Source organism: Mustelus asterias, chromosome 11 (assembly GCF_964213995.1).
Source record: "Mustelus asterias chromosome 11, sMusAst1.hap1.1, whole genome shotgun sequence".
Lineage (NCBI taxonomy): Eukaryota > Metazoa > Chordata > Chondrichthyes > Carcharhiniformes > Triakidae > Mustelus > Mustelus asterias.
The window spans coordinates 11,176,742-11,196,541 of record NC_135811.1 but is presented as its reverse complement, the minus strand read 5'-3'; the positions used below and the strand labels follow the sequence as shown (position 1 = coordinate 11,196,541).

At 45.7% G+C, this 19,800-nt stretch overlaps 1 protein-coding gene across 1 annotated transcript in view; it reads right to left on the bottom strand.

The window, feature by feature from the left end:
- cyp17a1 (cytochrome P450, family 17, subfamily A, polypeptide 1) overlaps positions 1 to 19,800 on the bottom strand; it is a 49,648-nt gene that overhangs the window by 13,460 nt on the left and 16,388 nt on the right. Inside the window, exons 5-6 of the mRNA XM_078223158.1 lie at positions 17,551 to 17,760; positions 4,626 to 4,795 (exon numbers count right to left, since the gene is read on the bottom strand). Coding sequence (XP_078079284.1) covers positions 4,626 to 4,795; positions 17,551 to 17,760 — 380 coding nt within the window. The remainder of the gene's footprint in view (positions 1 to 4,625; positions 4,796 to 17,550; positions 17,761 to 19,800) is intronic.

The window sequence follows — 19,800 nt, the reverse complement described above, 5'->3', positions numbered from 1 at the left end:
GCCATTACTTGGCGGGAAAACGATTCACCCTGCTCACAGACCAGCGGTCCGTGGCGTTCATGTTCAACAACACGTTACGGGGTAAGATCAAAAATGATAAAATCATAGAATCCCTACAGTCCAGAAGGAGGCCATTCGGCCCATCGAGTCTGCACCGACCACAATCCCACCCAGGCCCTACCCCCACTTATTTACCCGCTAATCCCTCTAACCTACACATCTCAGGACTCTAAGGGGCAATTTTTAACCTGGCCAATCAACCTAACCCGCACATCTTTGGACTGTGGGAGGAAACCGGAGCACCCGGAGGAAACCCACGCAGACACGAGGAGAATGTGCAAACTCCACACAGACAGTGACCTGAGCCGGGAATCGAACCTGGGACCCTGGAGCTGTGAAGCAGCAGTGCTAACCACTGTGCTACCGTGCCGCCCTATGATATTTCTATGAAATCGTGAGGTGGAGAATCGAACTCTCCACCTACAACTATGATATCATGTACCGTCCGGGGAAGCTCAATGAGCCCTCAGATGCCCTGCCGGGTGGAACATGTGCAAGTGTGCAGGAGGATCGGTTACAGGCCCTCCACAATGATCTCTGCCATCAGGGGATCACTCGGCTCTTCCATTTCGTAAAGGCCCGGAATCTACCCTACTCAGGAGAGGATGTCAGGTCAATAACCCGAAGCTGCCAGGTATGTGCTGAATGCAAACAGCACTTCTATCGACCTGACAGGGCACACCTCATTAAGGCCACTCGCCCTTTTGAAAGACTGAGTGTGGACTTCAAGGGCCCCTTTCCTTCCACAGATCAGAACGTGTACTTCTTCAACGTGATTGACGAGTACTCACGATTCCCTTTTGCCATTCCCTGCTCAGACATGACCGCTGCCACGGTTATCAAAGCATTGCGGGATCTTTTCACCCTGTTCGGTTACCCCAGCTATATCCACAGTGATAGGGGCTCGTCATTTATGAGTGACGACTTGAGGCAATACCTGCTCTCAAAAGGGATTGCCTCAAGTAGAACTACGAGTTACAACCCCAGGGGTAACGGGCAGGTTGAAAGAGAAAATGCTACAGTCTGGAAGGCTGTCTTACTGGCGTTGAGGTCTAAGGGTCTTCCAGTCACCCGTTGGCAAGAGGTACTTTCTGATGCGCTCCATTCCATCCGGTCCCTCCTGTGTACGGCAACCAACGCTACTCCACATGAGCGGATGTTTTCCTTCCCTAGGAAGTCTTCCTCTGGGACCTCATTGCCGTCTTGGTTGATGTACTCAGGACCTGTTCTCCTGCGGCGGCATGTTAGGACCCGCAAGTCCGACCCTTTGGTTGAACAGGTCCATCTCCTCCACGCCAACCCTCAATATGCCTATGTGGCATACCCTGACGGGCGAGAGGACACGGTCTCTATTCGAGATCTGGCGCCTGCAGGGGACTTGGAAACCCCTGTCACTCCCACACCCCTGGTTAGGGACCCCTTACCTTTATCTCCCCTCCTGACATGGCGCGGGCAGTATCAGGACCACCACTTAATCCTCTTACTCCTGTGTACAGCTTGCCTTGAGTCCAGGAGATTGTCGCCACCTCAAGGCGTGCTCGAGTCCAGGAGATTGTCGCCACCTCGTGGTCCACCTGTCCGTGAGGAACTGGAGGAGTCACTGGACACTGCCTTGGAGAGAAGGTCATCACGGTCACAAGAACCGGCGCTACCGCCAGTGTTGAGGAGGTCGCAGAGACGGTGCGGTCCTCCAATACGACTGAACTTGTGAATATATGGACAGTTTGTTCTGTTTTTTTTTTGCCCCGCCGGCCTTTGTTATAAAGGAGGGGTGAATGTGGTGAACCATAGATGGTTACCACTATGGGTACTGAACCATAGATGGTCAGCACTATGGGTACTTGTAGATATGTTACTGTTGTCACTGTTGGGGTTAGGGTTGGGGTGTTCTACCTGTTGATATTGTTCTGTGGTACACTCCAGTTGGCTCCGCCAAAGGGTCACTGCGGTGACTGCAACTATGCAACAAAAATCACTGCACTACGGTGACCCTTTAGTCTGGGATTGTATTGTTACATAGTATGCTCCATTCTTGTTACTAATAAAAGCCTTTATTTCCCAGGTACGATCTAGCCTCCCGAGTGATTTAATCGCGCATCAGTGTGTGAGAGACAGAGGGTGTGTGTGTGAGAGAGAGAGAGGTGTGTGTGTGTGAGAGAGAGGTGTGTGTGTGTTGAGAGAGAGAGAGGTGTGTGTGAGAGAGAGAGAGAGAGAGGTGGGTGAGAGAGAGAGAGAGGGTGTGTGTGAGAGAGAGAGAGAGGGTGTGTGTGTGTGAGAGAGAGAGAGGGTGTGTGTGTGAGAGAGAGTGAAATGTGTGTGTGTGTGTTTGTGGAGAGAGAGATGTTTGTGTGTCTGATATAAAAATCAGCTTTCCAGCGTCACTCCTTCCATTAAAATGACAAAAGGTAAGGCTTAAATATTTTTAGAATAAGGGAACATTTTAATTATTATCAGATTCCCCACTGCTAAAGTGGCTGCCAATTCCAGGGGTTAATGTTAGGGGGCCATGGGAGGTTGGCTTGACCAGGAGTTAATGTGAGGGATCCATATAAGTGGCGAATGTATTTGTGACTGTGTATTTCTTCCCAATTTCTATATATACATAACTATAGCTAGAATAGACTTGCTTACACCTGTCATCAATGTACCAGCTGGTTCAAAATCACCAGCATTTCCAAAGGTATTTCACAGGATGTGAGATTATCAGTTGCAGACAGACCAAAACCAATACATTGTCCTGCTAATAGCAAATACTTTGGGGCAGACAATGGCAAAAGGAGTGACGGTGCAAGGAGGTGGCAATGGGATAAGGAAAGAAATATAAAAATTGGTTTTGAGGAAATGGTGATAGTGGAATCATTTCCAGCACATGTTACTTGAACAGAACCAGTGTTGGTTCCAATCTGAGTCTTTAACAAGAACAAAGAACAATACAGCACAGGAACAGGCCCTTCGGCCCTCCAAGCCCACGCCGCTCCCTGGTCCAAACTAGACCATTCTTTTGTATCCCTCCATTCCCACTCCGTTCATATGGCTATCTAGATAAGTCTTAAACGTTCCCAGTGTGTCCGCCTCCACCACCTTGCCCGGCAGCGCATTCCAGGCCCCCACCACCCTCTGTGTAAAATACGTCCTTCTGATATCTGTGTTAAACCTCCCCCCCTCACCTTGAACCTATGACCCGTCGTGAACGTCACCACCAACCTGGGAAAAAGCTTCCCACCGTTCACCCTATCTATGCCTTTCATAATTTTATACACCTCTATTAGGTCACCCCTCATCCTCCGTCTTTCCAGTGAGAACAACCCCAGTTTACCCAATCTCTCCTCATAACTAAGCCCTTCCATACCAGGCAACATCCTGGTAAACCTCCTCTGCGCTCTCTCCAAAGCCTCCACGTCCTTCTGGTAGTGCGGTGACCAGAACTGGGCGCAGTATTCCAAATGCGGCCGAACCAATGTTCTATACAACCGCAACATCAGACCCCAACTTTTATACTCTATGCCCCGTCCTATAAAGGCAAGCATGCCATATGCCTTATTCACTACCTTCTCCACCTGTGACGTCACCTTCAAGGATCTGTGGACTTGCACACCCAGGTCCCTCTGCGTATCTACACCCTTTATGGTTCTGCCATTTATCGTATAGCTCCTCCCTACATTAGTTCTACCAAAACGCAGCACTTCGCATTTATGTATTCGTGTATGACATGCACCATTCTCTCTCCTCCTCACTTGGGTCTTGAGTTTTACTATCCTTGTGTAATGCTCACCTTTCAAAAAATATATTAGATGTGAAAATTATTCATGCTTGGAAATATCTGGTTGTCCAGGCAGGGAGCTTACAAAACTAATTCTGGAAGTTCTAGATTTACTGAAGGATTTAGGTGTGTTGACGCGATTGGAATTGGTGAGGAGGCAGGAGACAAAAAGTAGGGATACAGTGTACGCTCTCCAATCCAATCCCGGTTACAGGGATAGATTGGTGAAGCTGGGACTACTCTCTTGCAGAAGGGAACTTTGAATGGTACCATTCAGGGAAGACATGGATATGTGAATGTTCAAACTAACAGAAGCCGAGGGGACAGGCAGCCAAATATACAGAGAGTATCTTCAAAGAGAAACAATGATATAACTGGCAGCTGTTTTGTGGAAGCAGGAGGCTGTATTGATCTAGCAACCTGTAAGCCGGTGCTGGTTAGCACCAGAAGCAAGAGTGCAGAAACCTTCGTGGAGACAGTAAAAACCCATATCTTCACTGACCCAAGAGACTTTATGCCAGTACATGTGACAATAATAAATCAAATCAAAATGTAGCACAGCAAATAGTGTAGATGGGAGCAGAAGGGTTGTAGAAGATCATTGTTGGATTAGCTGAATAGGTATGACACTGACAGACGGAGTTCAACCTGCAAAGTGAGAGGTCATTCACTTAGGACTGATAGTCAGGGAATTTTCCCAATGGTGAGATGCTGGGACATTTAGACAAGCAGAAACCTAAGGGTCCAGAAATGACCAAAATCAAGTGAACAGCTCATGTTCATGTAGACGTAAGGATGTAATTACCTGGAGTCTTCCAAAGCCATGTGTGGAATTAAGAGCGGCGACACTGGTTGGATTCGCAGGATTTCACTGATAGTTGCACTTAAGTAATGCAAATTGCCTCGATCACTCATTTGAGGAGTCCTTTCAAATCCAACGTTGTTATCAATTTCCACTTGGATTTTCTTCTGCACCTGCAGTGAAAACAAAGTGTCAAACTCTTTAGCTGTCTTCCTGGTTAAATGATCCACCGAAAAGACAGACAGACCTATCACAGGATATCCCAAAGTGCCCTACAGCCAATGAAATACCTCTGAAGTGTAGGCTATGTTGGAATGCAGGGTAATCTACCTCGAATATATTCAAAGTTTCTATCTGGTGTTTATAGCTAACATTTTTGTTAAAAACACCTCTTGTTGATATGAAATAGCATATTCTCCATCTCACTGCAGTGTGTGTGTGTGTGTCTATTTGTGTGAGCCAGTGAGTGCATGATTGCTTGTGTGTGAGTATGTGTAAGCATGGATGAATGTGTCAGAGTTTGTATCTGTGAGTGTGTGTGTATGAGTTATGTGTCTATTTGTGTGTGTGTGTGTAAACATTTCATTGACAAACTTGGGCGGCACGGTGGCACAGTGATTAGCACTGCTGCTTCACAGCGCCAGGGACCCGGGTTCAATTCCCAGCTTGGGTCACTGTCTGTGTGGAGTTTGCACCTTCTCTCTGTGTCTGCGTGGGTTTCCTCCGGGTGCTCTGGTTTCCCCCCACAGTCCGAAAGACGTGCTGGTTAGGTGTATTGGCCATGCTAAATTCTCTCTCAGCGTACCCGAACAGGCGCTGGAGTGTGGCGACTAGGGGATTTTCACAGTAACTTAATTGCAGTGTTAATGTAAGCCTACTTGTGACTAATAAAAAAATGAACTTAACTTAAAAAGCGATTATTGCAGTGAATGTATAGAAAAGATACCCCTTTGGAAATGTTTCAATTTACTCGGCTGATTCGGAGGAAGGGGTTATCTAATGAGGAAAGGTTGGATAAGTTGGGCTTGTGTCCATTGGAGTTTAGAAGAGTGAGAGATGATCTTATTGAATCATATTAGATCCCAAAGGGTCTTAAGAGGGTGGATACTAAGAGGATGTTTCCTCTTATGGGAGAGACTACAACTCGGAGATATAGTTTAAAAATAAGGTGTCTTCCATTTAAGACGGAGTTGAGGAGAATTTCTTTCTCGGAGGGTTGTGAGTCTGTGGAACTCTCATTCCCAGAGATCAAGGTGGAGGCAAGATCATTGAATATTTTTAAGACAAAGTTAAATAGATTCTTGATTGACAGGGTAGTCAAAGGGTTTATACCTTATACAGGATACAGAAGCTATTCTAGAAAATCATGGTTTAGAATCATAGAATCCCTACAGTGCAGGAGGTCATTCAGCCCATCGAGTCTGCACCGACCACAATCCCACCCAGGCCCTATTCCCGTAGCCCCACGTATTTATCCTGCTATTCCCCCCGACACTACAGGGCAATTTAACACGGGCAATCAACCTACCCCACACATTGTTGGACTGTGGGAGGAAACCGGAGCACCCAGAGGAAACCCACACAGACATGAGGAGAATGTGCAGATTCCACACAGACAGTGACCTAAGCAGGGAATCGAACTCGGGTCCCTGGCGCTGTGAGGCAGCAGTGCTAACCACTGTGCAACCATGAATTATAGGTTTTCTTATCAATTATTCCCACCTTTCATTAGTTTAAAATCAATCATCTTCAATATACACAAATCAACAATAATCCCTTAATATATTTTAGTCAACTGCATCTTACTCTCTGGCATAATGGCATTTTATTAGTCCGTAGAATTCGGAAGCTAACTCCTGTCTTTGTTGACCTCACTTCCCGTGTTGCCTAGTGACATCAGGTGCCGGCCCAAAGTTCAAATGAAGGTTCCCATGGGTTCCCTTAAAGGTCACTGCTAAATCAGATTAACAGAGGACTCCACATCCAGGCATGAATCCATCTTGTCTGGATAGTGAATAAACCCCTATTCATGAAATGTGATTAAGTGTCCTAGATGTTCTTTCCATTCAAAACTTTACCCATAAATCTTGCATATCCCCAAGGTCTGCAATGTTAGTGTTTTGCAAAATATACATTTCACTGCATCTGCGACCTAAGTGCCTCACTCCCTGACTGTTTACCATGACCCTGCCTTAGTCTCATCAATAGATTTTAATGTAATTTCTCATGCCTCAAACAGAATTTGGGACGGAGGGATCCTGTGTATGTGTAGCCCTGTTTGCTTCAGTCTATGCAAAGACTTCATTTTAAGATATTACTGCCTATGCACAATTACATTTGAATGCTAGACTGTAGGGATTAACTAACTCCGCTGAGCTGAAAAATTGTAGATAACTTGACTACATGTGGAATCAGAAGGCATGATGGGTTAGCTAAAATTTGACTGCATTCCTGAAGGGTACACAATGCAGGCAAACGTTGTGTTTCCCATAACAGCAGCTGCAAGGATTGTTTTTCTAGACGGAGACAGCCTGTGAAAAACACTTCCAATAACAAGATAAGGGTTGAAATATATTTTGATTTTAGAGTGTGTAAGTTCAGTTCAGTTCTTAGATTCTGCTCATTTCAGTACATGATTTTTTCTAGAGGGCCTGCCTGAGAAGCCAGTCTCTAAGTTTGTTTTTCTGCTTCTGTCATGTTAATTCTTTAAGTTCTTTTCAATAAAAAAACATTTTAAAATTTGTACCGGTGCTATCCTCTCATCTCTTCAAACGAATGAATGGACCCAACAGTTTCTGGTGCTATGAGCAGGGTCGCTGAAGGCCTTTTGGACTGAATCCAGGACTTTGAACCTACATCCCGACCTCTGGAGGTAAGGACTCCTCTTAATTAAAAGTCCTCAGTCGATTGTGTAAGTTTCATCCTTCCCTTTACACAATCCTTAATTAACTGACGCACTTGTACTAAGGCTCGAGGCTCCACTCAGAGATATCTCGTTTCAGCTGCGTCTGTGATAAGACTCCGACCCGGCTAGAATAGCCTATGGCTTGAGACCCATTACCCCTTAATGACCATCAGCATGACAGAAGCAAAAAGTTAGACCAAAACTCCTCCACAGAATCAGTTACCGACCACAGTAAAAGGTGAGCAGGTCCCACCTAAGGTTTCGGAGGATGAAATTCTGCAGCAACTAAGAGAGTATATGGAACGGCAATTTGACTTGCCCAAAACCTGTACTGAGATTGAACAGAACTATGGCACCGCCAAGAGACAGCGGTCCTTGGACGAGGTAAAGAGAGTCTGGGGAAAAACGACCCGCATGAAGGATAAGGAACGTATAAGATGGTCCTGAGCCGTCATGGGCCAGATCCGACAACAGAATGAATTCATAAAGAATTCTCAACATACCGCAATCTGACCAATGCAAAGAACCAACTAAAAGCGGTATACAAACAGTTGGAAAATAAAAAGCAGGAGTTGGAAAGATTAGAAGCGGAAAATAAGGGACTTAATACCGAAAACAAAACCCTTAAAGCTTAGAACCGAGATTTGAAAAACCTATCTTGTAAAGAACCAATGCTGTCTGAAGGAGTATGTATTGGGTCCTGGCCAGGTTACCCTAGCATGTGGCAGATGGATAAGGAACAGCGAGACGCGCAATTACATTTGAATGCTAGACTGTCGGGGTTAACTAACTCCGCTGAGCTGAACAATTGTAGATAACTTGACTACATGTAGAATCAGAAGGCATGATGAGTTAGCTAAAATTTGACTGCATTCCTGAAGGGTACACAATGCAGGCAAACAACAGTTTCCCATAACAGCAGCTGCAAGGGGTGCGAGGCTGGCTTAGAAACAGACTCAGGGTTCTTTAGCGACTCTGGCGAGTGCAGCGACATTGCAGCAGGGACTTTTGACATGAGACACGCACCATAAAGAGAAAACAGGTCAAGATCAAGCCTGAGGCAACTACGGCAGGAGGTAAAACAATTCGTGAAAGCCAGTATGCCGACCACCTACTGCACTGGGCAGCAGACCCGGAGAAAATTTATAAGTGGTCTAAAGTGGTCTAAGGACCTGCCACACCCTAAAAAAAGGGGGCATGAAGACCTGGAATCAATTAAACCGTCTCAAAGCTATTTACCAACTCCACCCATGGGACGGAGTTCAGATTATAACCGTAATGGTGTCCGGACGAGCGGCAAAGTGACTACAAAGGGAGATGGAAACAGCTCCGGGTAAAAACAAACAACTACTAGATGCAGGATGGGACGCCATCAAGCGGTGGCTACAGGTATTCAGCCCCGCCAAAACGGACTGGGGAAAAATAGCAGCCTGTCATAGGGAGGTACAGAAGAGGTTTGGGAATATGATGAAAGGTTTAGGGCTGTGTGGACGGAATATTCAGGAATAGACAACGATGGACACGAAGGAATGGATGCCAGTACTTTTGGAGCCATGAAAGCTGAAAGCATGGCTAACGGATTTTGGTCGGTGCCGCTTGCACCTAAGGTCCAACCGTGGTTTGCCTTTACGGTCCAGCAGCCAACAATATACCTGGACCCGGCTACCACAGGGGTTTCACAATAGCTCTACAGTATTTCACATGGCCTGCCAAAGCCACTTGCGAGAACAAACCACATTGACCTCCATGGTTAAGCAATAGATGGACGATATCCTGTTAGCCTCCAACACGGGAGAACAGCTCACACAGGACTTACGCACCCTGCTGGATCACCTTCACCTGAAAGGACACAAGGCTTGCATCAACATAGCACAGATAGTCCAAAGGGAGGCTGGGACAGAAGATTTCAGAGGGAAAGAGAGAAGTTAGCCAGGTCAGGGCCACAGCCACTTGGACTGCTAAACAGCCTACTATGGTCCAAGAACTGGGATCCTTTTTGAGTCTGTGCAACTTTAACAGAAGTTGGGTGGACTCTTACACACAGCTTACCCAGCCACTGAATTACCTTCCAAAAGGAAAACGTGCCAAAGGAAGCTATTATCTTCACGGAAGAACAGAGAGAGGCTTTCAGGAACCTCAAAGATGCTTTGTGCTCCGCACCGGCACCAGGAATCCCCAACAACGGGAGGCCTTTCACATTGCTGTCCATGAAAAGGACGGATTTATGACAGTTATACTGACACAGGAACATGGGGACTGGCAAAGGCCTATTGGCTACTACTCAGTGAAATTGGATACGGTAGCCCTCGGATGGGGAAGTTGCCTGAGGGACATTGATGCCACCTGTTGAGCAATAATGACCATCACACCTTTTGTTCTGGATCAGAAGCTAACTGTCAAGTGTCCCCACACAGTCCATGCTTTGTTGTCAGTGAACAGAGAGTATCGCAGGTTACAGCAGCTCGATGGACCCGCTGGAACTCAGTTCAGGAGGCCCACATTCTCCATTTTGTCCGAGCTAGTCCAGTTAACCCTGCAACTATGCTCCTGCTCCCCGAGGAAGGAGAGTATGGAGAAGGCCATGATTGTGTGGAACTTCTAAAAGAAACAGAAGAATCTGCTTTAGCGGCAGGGCACCCTCTGCCCAACCCAGGTCTCATCCTTTTTACGGATGGCTCCTCCTATGTTGACAATGGTGTCAGAAAAGCAGGAAGGGCAGTTACTACCACGCGTTGTGGCAAAAGGCTGTCTACCTTCAGCTCAACAGGCTGAACTGCGCGCCTTGGCAGAAGCCTGTTGGATAGCAGAGGGACAAACGGCTAAAATTCATATGGACTCACGGTACACTTTCAGAGTCGCCCACGACTTTGGTCAGTTATGGCAGAAAAGGGGTTTCCTTACGGTGGTGGGTACACCTTTCTGTAACGGGGGGGGGATGTCCGAGACATACTAGAAGCCATACAGTTGCCCCAGGATCTGTCCATTTTGAAAGCCCATACGAAGGAAAACACTGAGGAAGCAAAGGGAAATGTCTTCGCCAACCAGGCAGCCAGAGAGGCTGCCTCACAATCCACCCGGTCGGATGAATCAATCCGGACGTATAAACTGGAAGCATTTAGTCTGACACAAGATCTGCAGAAGATGTAAGATGAGTGTACATGGGAAGAAAAATGGACATGGATTGAGGCAGGAATGAAGTTATGGGAAGAAGGTATCTGGAGGCAAAGAGACACTGAGAAGCCAGTCACGCCCCAGGCACTGATGCCCTTCCTGGCATAGTAGATCCACTTGTGGGGGCACCTGGCCCCACAACAGATGACAGCGCGGTTTCGGAAAAGCTGGTGGGGGTGAGGATTCAAGAAACACACCCAGCTGGTAGCAGACCGTTGTGTGGTCTGTCAGAAAAACAATCCGGGACCCATCACGGTAATGTCCCAGCGAAGGCCCCCTACACTGATGGGACCATTCCAGAATTTACAGGTCACCTATATATATATATCTCCTTCCATGTCAAGGATACAAACACGTCTTTGTCATTGTGGACAGATTCTCCAGATGGATAGAGGCTGTCGACAAGGCAATCCACTGCCAAACACACAGCCAAGGCATGGTGTAAGGACTACATTCCCAGATGCGGAGTCTCGAACAGTATTGACTCCGATCAGGGAATCCATTTCACAGGTGCTGTCTGTAAGGAGGTCTGCAGGCTGTTAAACATCACCTGGAATTTACACTGTCCTTACCATCCACAATCATCTGGACAAGTGGAGCGAATGAACCGCACTCTGAAAGATTGACTTGGTAAATCTCACCAAGAAGGGACACCTTGGCCCCAGGCACTACCAATAGACCTGTGCAGTATCAGAGCAACCCCAAATAGGACCACGGGTCTGAGTCCATTTGAAGTAATTGGAAGACGAATGTCGTTGCCTGGAACCATTGATTTGCGAAAAGCTGATTGCCATTTGATGAGTGACACTTTGTTGGAATATTGTAAAAACCTGACAAATGTTATCAGTTCGGGCGATCCACCCGAAAGAGGGCACGATATCGTCCTGGGAGCCTGGGTCTATGTGAAGAAGATACACAAGGAACCTCTGGGAGCCAAGTGGGAAGGACTCTATCAAGGGCTACTGAGCACCCAAGCAGCCGTCAAAGTTCAGGGGAAGAAGGCCTGGATACACACATCACAGGTCAAGAGAACCCCCTAGCTCTATCTAAGGACATTTATCTTTCATACTTCTTGTATATATAACCACATTTTAACATGTTTCAACTCAGTATTATGTTGTCTTTTTGTATGATAAGCATTTATTTATTCCTAGCTGGCCAGTCCCTTGCCCTGAGGAACCAAAACAAGCGACCAAAGAGTTACAGGTAAACATCTTCGTATTCATGGCCTACACCTATGTCAATGTCTCCAGCTGTTGGGTATGTGTACATTTACCTATACATTCTAAGGGCAGTATTCCATTGAATCCTGTTCCCTTTAATGAGTCTGAAACAGTGGAATGGCTAATCAGAAGTAATGGGACTAATACGTCTTCTGAAGCGACCTCAGGCAGAGGAGCAAGGAAAAAAGATTGAGAGGGGAGAGGCTATTTCCTGGACTCATTTGTCAGATGGTACCAGCCCAATTACAATGCAACCGTGAACCCCCATCCGTAGTCCTCATTAATACCTCTGGCAACAAGGCTAGTTAGGAACCAAATCGGAGGACAAGTGATGTGGTACACCAATGCAGCAATATCCTTAATCTGTCCATCGTCCTTGGTGACCTGAGAATGATTTGATGTTCACCAGGAACTCAGGACCTTTACAACCTGTAATGGTATCTACTTTACTTGTGACTACAAGGCCTATCCCTGGCTATCCCGATCCTGGATGGCATCTTGTTATCTGGGGTACATCCTACCCTATATTCACCACACAACCTCCCTGCCCTTGCCACCTCATTGACAAAGAGTAAGGCGGGCAATTACAGAAACGGAGTGATTCTTTGCTATCCTGTTCCCTTGGTCTGGAACTATAAAACTGGCAAGGGAGTCGATCAACGTGGCATCCGTCCTGGAAAAGGTGGCCAATGACACTGCTGAAGCCCGAGTTGAAGTGAACGCTGAAATGGTAGCCATTTGTACCATAGCCCCACAGATCAGGATGGCACTTGACTACATCCTGGCCGAACAAGGAGGCACCTGTGCCTTAATTGGGATTGAGTGCTGCACGTACATACCCGATAGTTCGGAAAATATCACCAATTTGGCTGGACACATTAAAAAGCAAGTCGAGAAACTTAAACAGCGCCCACCCTCCACCTTGTGGAGCTGGGCCACTGGTTGGCCAGGTTAAATTGGGAGCTCCAATGGTGTAAGGGCTGGTGCTGTTGTTTGTTATTGTTGTAATGATATACTGGGTACTCTTATTTCTTAAATGCATGTGCAACCGGTTAATGACACTAGAGAAGGATAAATCATCAGTGACGATGATGACTGCAAAAGGAAAAGGAAACAAATGATTCCTGCACCTGAAAGAGGTTTCATATATTTGATTCAGAATGGTTATATCGAATCAAAGGAGGCAATTGAAGGATCCTGTGTAGGTGTAGCCCTGTTTGCTTCAGTCTATGCAAAGATTTCATTTTAAGAGCAGCACTGTGGCACAGTGGTTAGCACTGCTGCCTCACAGCGCCAGGGACCCGGGTTCAATTCCTGCCTTGGGTCACTGTCTGTGTGGAGTTTGCACGTTCTCCCCGTGTCTGCGTGGGTTTCCTCCCACAGTCCAAAGGTGTGCAGATTAGGTGGATTGGCCATGCTAAATTGCCTCTTAGTGTCAGGGTGACTAGCTAGGGTAAATGCATGGGGATGGGGCCTGGGTGGGATTGTGATCAGTGCAGACTCAATGGGCCAAATGGCCTCCTTCTGCACTGTAGGATTCTGTGATTCTATGATTCTGTATTTCTGCCTATGCACAATTACATTTAAATGCTAGACTGTAGGGCTGAGCTAACTCTGCTCAGCTTAACAATCGTAGCTAACTTGACTACATGTAGAATCAGAAGGTATGATGGGTTAGCTAAATATTAACTATATTCCTGAAGGGTACACAAAGCAGGCAAACAACAGTTTCCCAGAATAGCAGATATGAGGATTGTTTTTCTAGACAGAGACAGCCTGCGAAAAACACTTCCAATGATGAGATAAGGGTTGAAATATGTTTTGATTTTAGAGTGTGTAAGTTCAGTTCAGTTCAGTTCTTAGATTCCATTCATTTCAGTACATGTTTTTCTTGTTGAGGGCCTGGCTGAGAAGTCAGTTTTCGAGTTCACTTCTCTGCTTCTGTCATATTAATTCTTTAAATTCTTTTCAATAAAAGGAAACCATTTTAAAACTCATACCAGTGCTGTCCCCTCCTCTCTTCAAACGAATGAATGGACCCAACAGGACCCAGATCCCCCTTAATCCAGATGTTTCACGCTCTGTATCCTACATCACTGTAAGAGTTTTAACAACACCAGGTTAAAGTCCAACAGGTTTATTTGGTAGCAAAAACCAGAGACAAATGGAGACAATACACATCTCTTTAACCTGTGCTTAATGCTCCCTCCACCCACATTGTCTGTACCTTTAAGACCTGGTTGGTTGTAGAGATTCGCATTCTAATCAGTATTCTGTAACTTGATTTTGTGTCTCTGTATGCCCTGTTTGAGAGCAGATTTCCACTCCATCTGACGAAGGAGCAGCGCTCCGAAAGCTAATGGTATTTGCTACCAAATAAACCTGTTGGACTCTAACCTGGTGTTATTAAAACTCTTACTGTGTTTACCCCAGTCCAACGCCGGCATCTCCACATCATCCTACATCACTCACATAGGTGTGACCATGTGGAAGGAAAGGGCAGTTGAGGACACAATCAGATCAGCCACGATCTTACGGAATGACAGAGCAGGCTCGAAGGGGCTGAACAGCCTACTCCTGCTCCCAATTCCTACCTTCGTCTGATAAAGAAACACACTTTTAAAAAGCTACTAAAATAAACCATGCCTAAAATGTAACTGACCTAAGGATCTTTGCAAGAATAACAGGAATAAATTCACTATTGGGCAACAACAAATCAGAAGCTCAATTCTTTCCCATTTTCCCCATTGGATAGGAAATTTGGATGGAGTGTAGAAGGTGCTGGGGGGTGGGTATTGGGTGGGGGGTGGGTATTGGGTGGGGGGTGGGGGGATTCCCTCCTTTGATTCTATATACCCATTTTGAATCAAATATATGAACCTCTTTCAGGTGCACCTTATTTGCCACTCAAACTGCAAGGTGAATTTCATCCCAATTTTCTTCAATTGACTTCAGTAAGACACAGCAATGACACAGGGGCAGGGGCTTAACATTAACTTCATCGTCAACTGGGAGATATGCAAGTCTGGTGAAGGTACCTTCACAGTCACACAGTGGTTAGCACCGCCACCTCTCAGTGCCAGGGACCTGGGTTCAATTCCCAGCTTGGGTCACTGTGCGGAGTCTGCACATTCTCCCCGTGTCTGCGTGGGTTTCCTTCGGGTGCTCCGGTCTCCTCCCACAGTCCGAAAGATGTGCTGGTTAGGTGCATTGGCCATGCTACATTCTCCCTCCGTGTACCCGAGCAGGCACCGTATTGTGGTGACCAGGGGATTTTCACAGTAACTTCATTGCAGTGTTAATGTAAGCCTATTTGTGACAATAATAAATAAACTTTAAAAACTTTTAAGACATGAGGCATTGGGCCTTTACCCCTGTGAGTGTTTAAGATGCTGGAACTGAAAAATCTGGAGTAAGGAGGATAGGGAAGTCCCCAGAAACTGTTGAAGGTACAAGAAATTATATTAAAGTCTGCCGCTGAGACCAAACCAGGCAAACAATCAGGAAGTGAGGAAAATTGGTTGCGGATCCAGTGAAATGTACATTTTTCAAAAACAAACATTGCAGGAAATTCAATCAACTCTCGTCTGAAATCAAAACCACTCAATTCAGATGATCTAATAATTAAAAGTGAGTTTGTACCAAATTCCCACTTGCTGTGTTATTTACGTTGTTTCATTCAAATTAATTCCTGATTCTAATCTTCATCAGAGTCAAACCACGCGTTTCAAACATCAGGAGTTGGCCAGAATGGTCGGGCTTTATCAGAGGGTATCGCTGGATTCAGATACACAGGTTTTTAAATGTAGGGATACAGATGGGAAAGGAAATTTAAAAGGCAAATGAGCTTCTTTGAATACAGATGGTGGGATCTACCATTCACTCAGCGAGTCCAAGCTCCCATGGTAACCTACACTTTTACAAGTAGTCTGGAGCTATGGACAGTGGTGGTATAGAGACTTCAACATTGTTTCCATCACATGGCCGACCAGGAATTTCTCCCTTCTTACCTTTAGTATGATTTTAAGGTTGATACTCAACTTGTTTGGCTACATTATAATAATAGAATCATAGAATCCCTACAGTGCAGAAGGAGGCCATTTCGCCCATCGAGTCTGCACCGACCACAATCCCACCCAGGTCCTATTCCCATAACTCCACACATTTATCCTGCTAATCCCCCTGACACTAGGATCAATTTATCATGGCCAATCAACCTAACCGCACATCTTTGGACGGTGGGAGGAAACCGGAGCACCCGGAGGACACCCACGCAGACAAGGAAGAAAGTGCAAACTCTACACGGACCGTGATCCGAGGCCGGAATTGAACCCGGGTCCCTGGCGCTGTGAGGTACCAGTGCTAGCCACCGTGCCACCCTTCCTTGCACCTTCCTTGATCATTCTAACAGGATTAGACAGGGTAGATTCAGAAAGAATGTTCCCGATGGTGGGGGAGTCCAGAACTAGGGGTCATAGTTTGAGGATAAGGGGTAAACCTTTTAGAACTGAGGCGAGGAGAAATGTCTTCACCCAGAGGGTGGTGAATGTGTGGAATTCACTGCCACAGAAAGTAGTTGAGGCCAAAACATTGTGTGATTTCAAGAAGAAATTAGATATAGCTCATGGGTCTAAAGGGATCAAGGGATATGGGAGGAAGGTTGGATCAAGATATTGATGATCGGCCATGATCATAATGAATGGCGGCGCAGGCTTGAAGGGCCGAATGGCCTACTGCTGCTCTTAGTTTCTATGTTTTATGTCAGCAAGTCCAGGGGCGGGACTTGACTTCTGGCACAGAGGCAGGGGCACTACCCGCTGCATCACAAAACCTTCCCATAGATATAGATACACTCTATATAAAGCAGGGAACTGCTGTTGAATGTATACTTATTGATTAGGTATCAGTTGGAATGGTGTGCAATGCTTTAGAATGACTAATTCAATTAGAATACTAATGCCACGGAAAGGATGGAGCAAATGTTCATCACCTGATGGAAGGTCATTGACTGGAAATGTGAATTCTGCTTCACTTTGCACAGATCCCGCCCAACTTGCTGAGAGTTTCCATAATTTTGTGTTGTTTATTTCAATGTTAAAAGCATCCAAACCTCTCCACCCACAAATCTAAAGTAGGTGACAGTGGTCAGCACTGCTGCCTCACAGCGCGAGGGACCTAGCCTTGGGTCACTGTCTGTGCGGAGGCTACACATTCTCCCCGTGTCTGCGTGGGTTTCCTCCCACAGTCCAAAGATGTGCAGGTTAGGTGTATTGGCCATTGTAACTGTGCAGGGTTATAGGGATAGGGTGAGAGAGAGGGTCTGGGTAAGATACTCTGTCTGCACTATAGCGATTCTATTCTATGATTCTAATTCCCAGAGGGAATGTAGAACTCGCTACCTCAATGCACAGTTGGGACAAATGACATTGATGCATTTTAGGGGAAGTTGGATAAAGATGCAAGGGGCAAAAGGATGTGTTGATAGAGTGAGATGAAGCAAGCTACAGAGACACATGCGAAGCATTAACATCAGCACAAATTGGTCAGACTGAATGTTTCTGTGCAATAAATACTGTGCAACTTTCTGTGAACCATGTTGTAGATCTTTTCTTTAAATGTTTAATTCTACCTCAGGATAGTGCAGCAGATAAAGAATTATCCAAGCCAGCGTGGTGCTAGTGGTCTCCACCCCTGCCCCAAATATGTCCGCCACTGTCATAAGCAAGTGGTCATCCGTCAGTCTCTCTTCGTGCACCAAACTGTTGTTATTCTCCGCATTCATCTTGGCTTTTAGCAAGGCATCGAGCAAATCCTTTATAGAGTCACTGGTGTAATTTGCCTGGAAAGTGGAAGGGAATTGAACAAGAGACCAAATAAGTAACTGGCAACCACAATGAGAAATCAGCTTGTTCACAAAAGCCTCATTAAGCTGCTGAATCTGTACAGATTGGAGTCAGGTTGCATCTTAACGATTACATTCAGGATTCAGTTCCCGTCAACATGGCACAAGAGAGGTAGCGAGAGGAGCTGTACAGAGAAACATGGATCCATAGTGTCAAAGGACTGGGGAGTGAGCAAAAAGACAGAATCTTCAAATAAAAAGGAGATGATGCTGAAGGAGTGAGGAGAACTTTATAGGTTCACTCAATCAAATAGAAATGTTTCGTCATGAGTATGGTTTCATGACACCATGGTAAACCATGACACCAAGGGCAAAAAAATATAGGTACACCAAGATACAAGAAGCTATAGGTACAATCAAGACACAAGAAGATATAGATACAATCGAAATACAGGGAGCTATAGGTACAATCAAGACACAAGAAGATACATGTACAATTAAGATACAAGGTGATATAGGTACAATTAAGATGCAGGAAGATATAGGTCCTATCTGGTCACAGGAGACTTTAGAACTGGATAGGATGTTCTTTCAGAGAGTCAGTGCAGACTCGATGGGCCGGATGGTCTTTTTCTGCACTGGAGGGATTCTAACTGAAAGCAGGGAGAAACTTTGCCTATCTGGATTAGTACCTGGAATAGTTGTGTGAGGAGGGGAATGGAGGAAAACATGTAGCAATCATTCAGAAGTCATATCAATGCTGTCATTGGGGAGGGATCTTTAGCTTTCTATTGGTGGCATTAACTAGACGTGACAAATAGCCTCGCCTGAACCCTATGTAGGAATTTAGTGGAGGAAGCCAAAGGGTTTGTGAGCTCTGACAGTCTTAATTCCAGTAAGAAGTCTCACAACACCAGGTTAAAGTCCAACAGGTTTATTTGGTAGCAAATACCATAAGCTTTCGGAGCGCTGCTCCTTCGTAAATCCAGCCATACAGACTGGACAATGGGATCTAGCCATTGGGTAAGTGTATTGCATGTGATACAAAGACTAGAGAATGACCATGTTCTATCCCTATCCTGGGCATCACCTGAGGAGCTGTCTCTCACCTTGTGATTTGTACATCATGGAATGACAACAAGTAAAGGGCACAAATTAATATTCGTATAGAAATTAAAGCAAAAGAAGTGAATTCCAAAGCTACGTTAGTTACACGATGGAGGCAGTTCCTCTTGAATCAATTGCCCTCATTAAGATTCCTTGACTGGTAAGAGTGGTTTAGTCAGTGCTAAATGTTCAGTGTGGAGGCTATAACTCAACACTTCCCATTTTTCAGTGAAACGGAAGATTTAGCCCGGGAATTCCCACTCTTGATTGTGTCAGGCGGGTTCGGCAACAGGAACTGCAAGTGGCATTTTATGGTGGCTTATCCAGGTGACGTAATTGTCCGCTTCCTCTCCAGTGATGGGTGCATTTCCTGATGTTGAACATCAGGGACATCATTTGAATATATTAACATATATTTATCAGGCCCCTTTGTCTGAATGGCTGATTCTATCTTAAGATTATGAAGGGAATAGATAAGATAGAAGTAAGGAAGTTGTTTCCACTGGGGGTGAAACTAGAACTAGGGGGCATGGCCTCAAAAATAAGGGGGAGCAGATTTAGGACTGAGTTGAAGAAGAACTTCTTCACCCAAAGAGTTGTGAATTTGTGGAATTCCCTGCCCAGTGAAGCAGTTGAGGCTACCTCATTGAATACTTTTAAGGCAAGGATAGATAAATTTTTGAACAGTAAAGGAATTAAGGGTTATGGTGAGCGGGTGGGTAAGTGGAGTTGAGTCCACGAAAAGATCAGCCATGATCTCATTGAATGGTGGAGCAGGCTCGAGGGGCCAGATGGCCTACTCCTGCTCCTAGTTCTTATGTTCTTATGAATCATCCCCAACACCCCTCCCCCCAGAAAATCCATCCAAGGCATTTTGAGGACAGAATGGTGTGATTCATGAGGGGTCTCCCAAGTCAGCTCCCAGAGGAG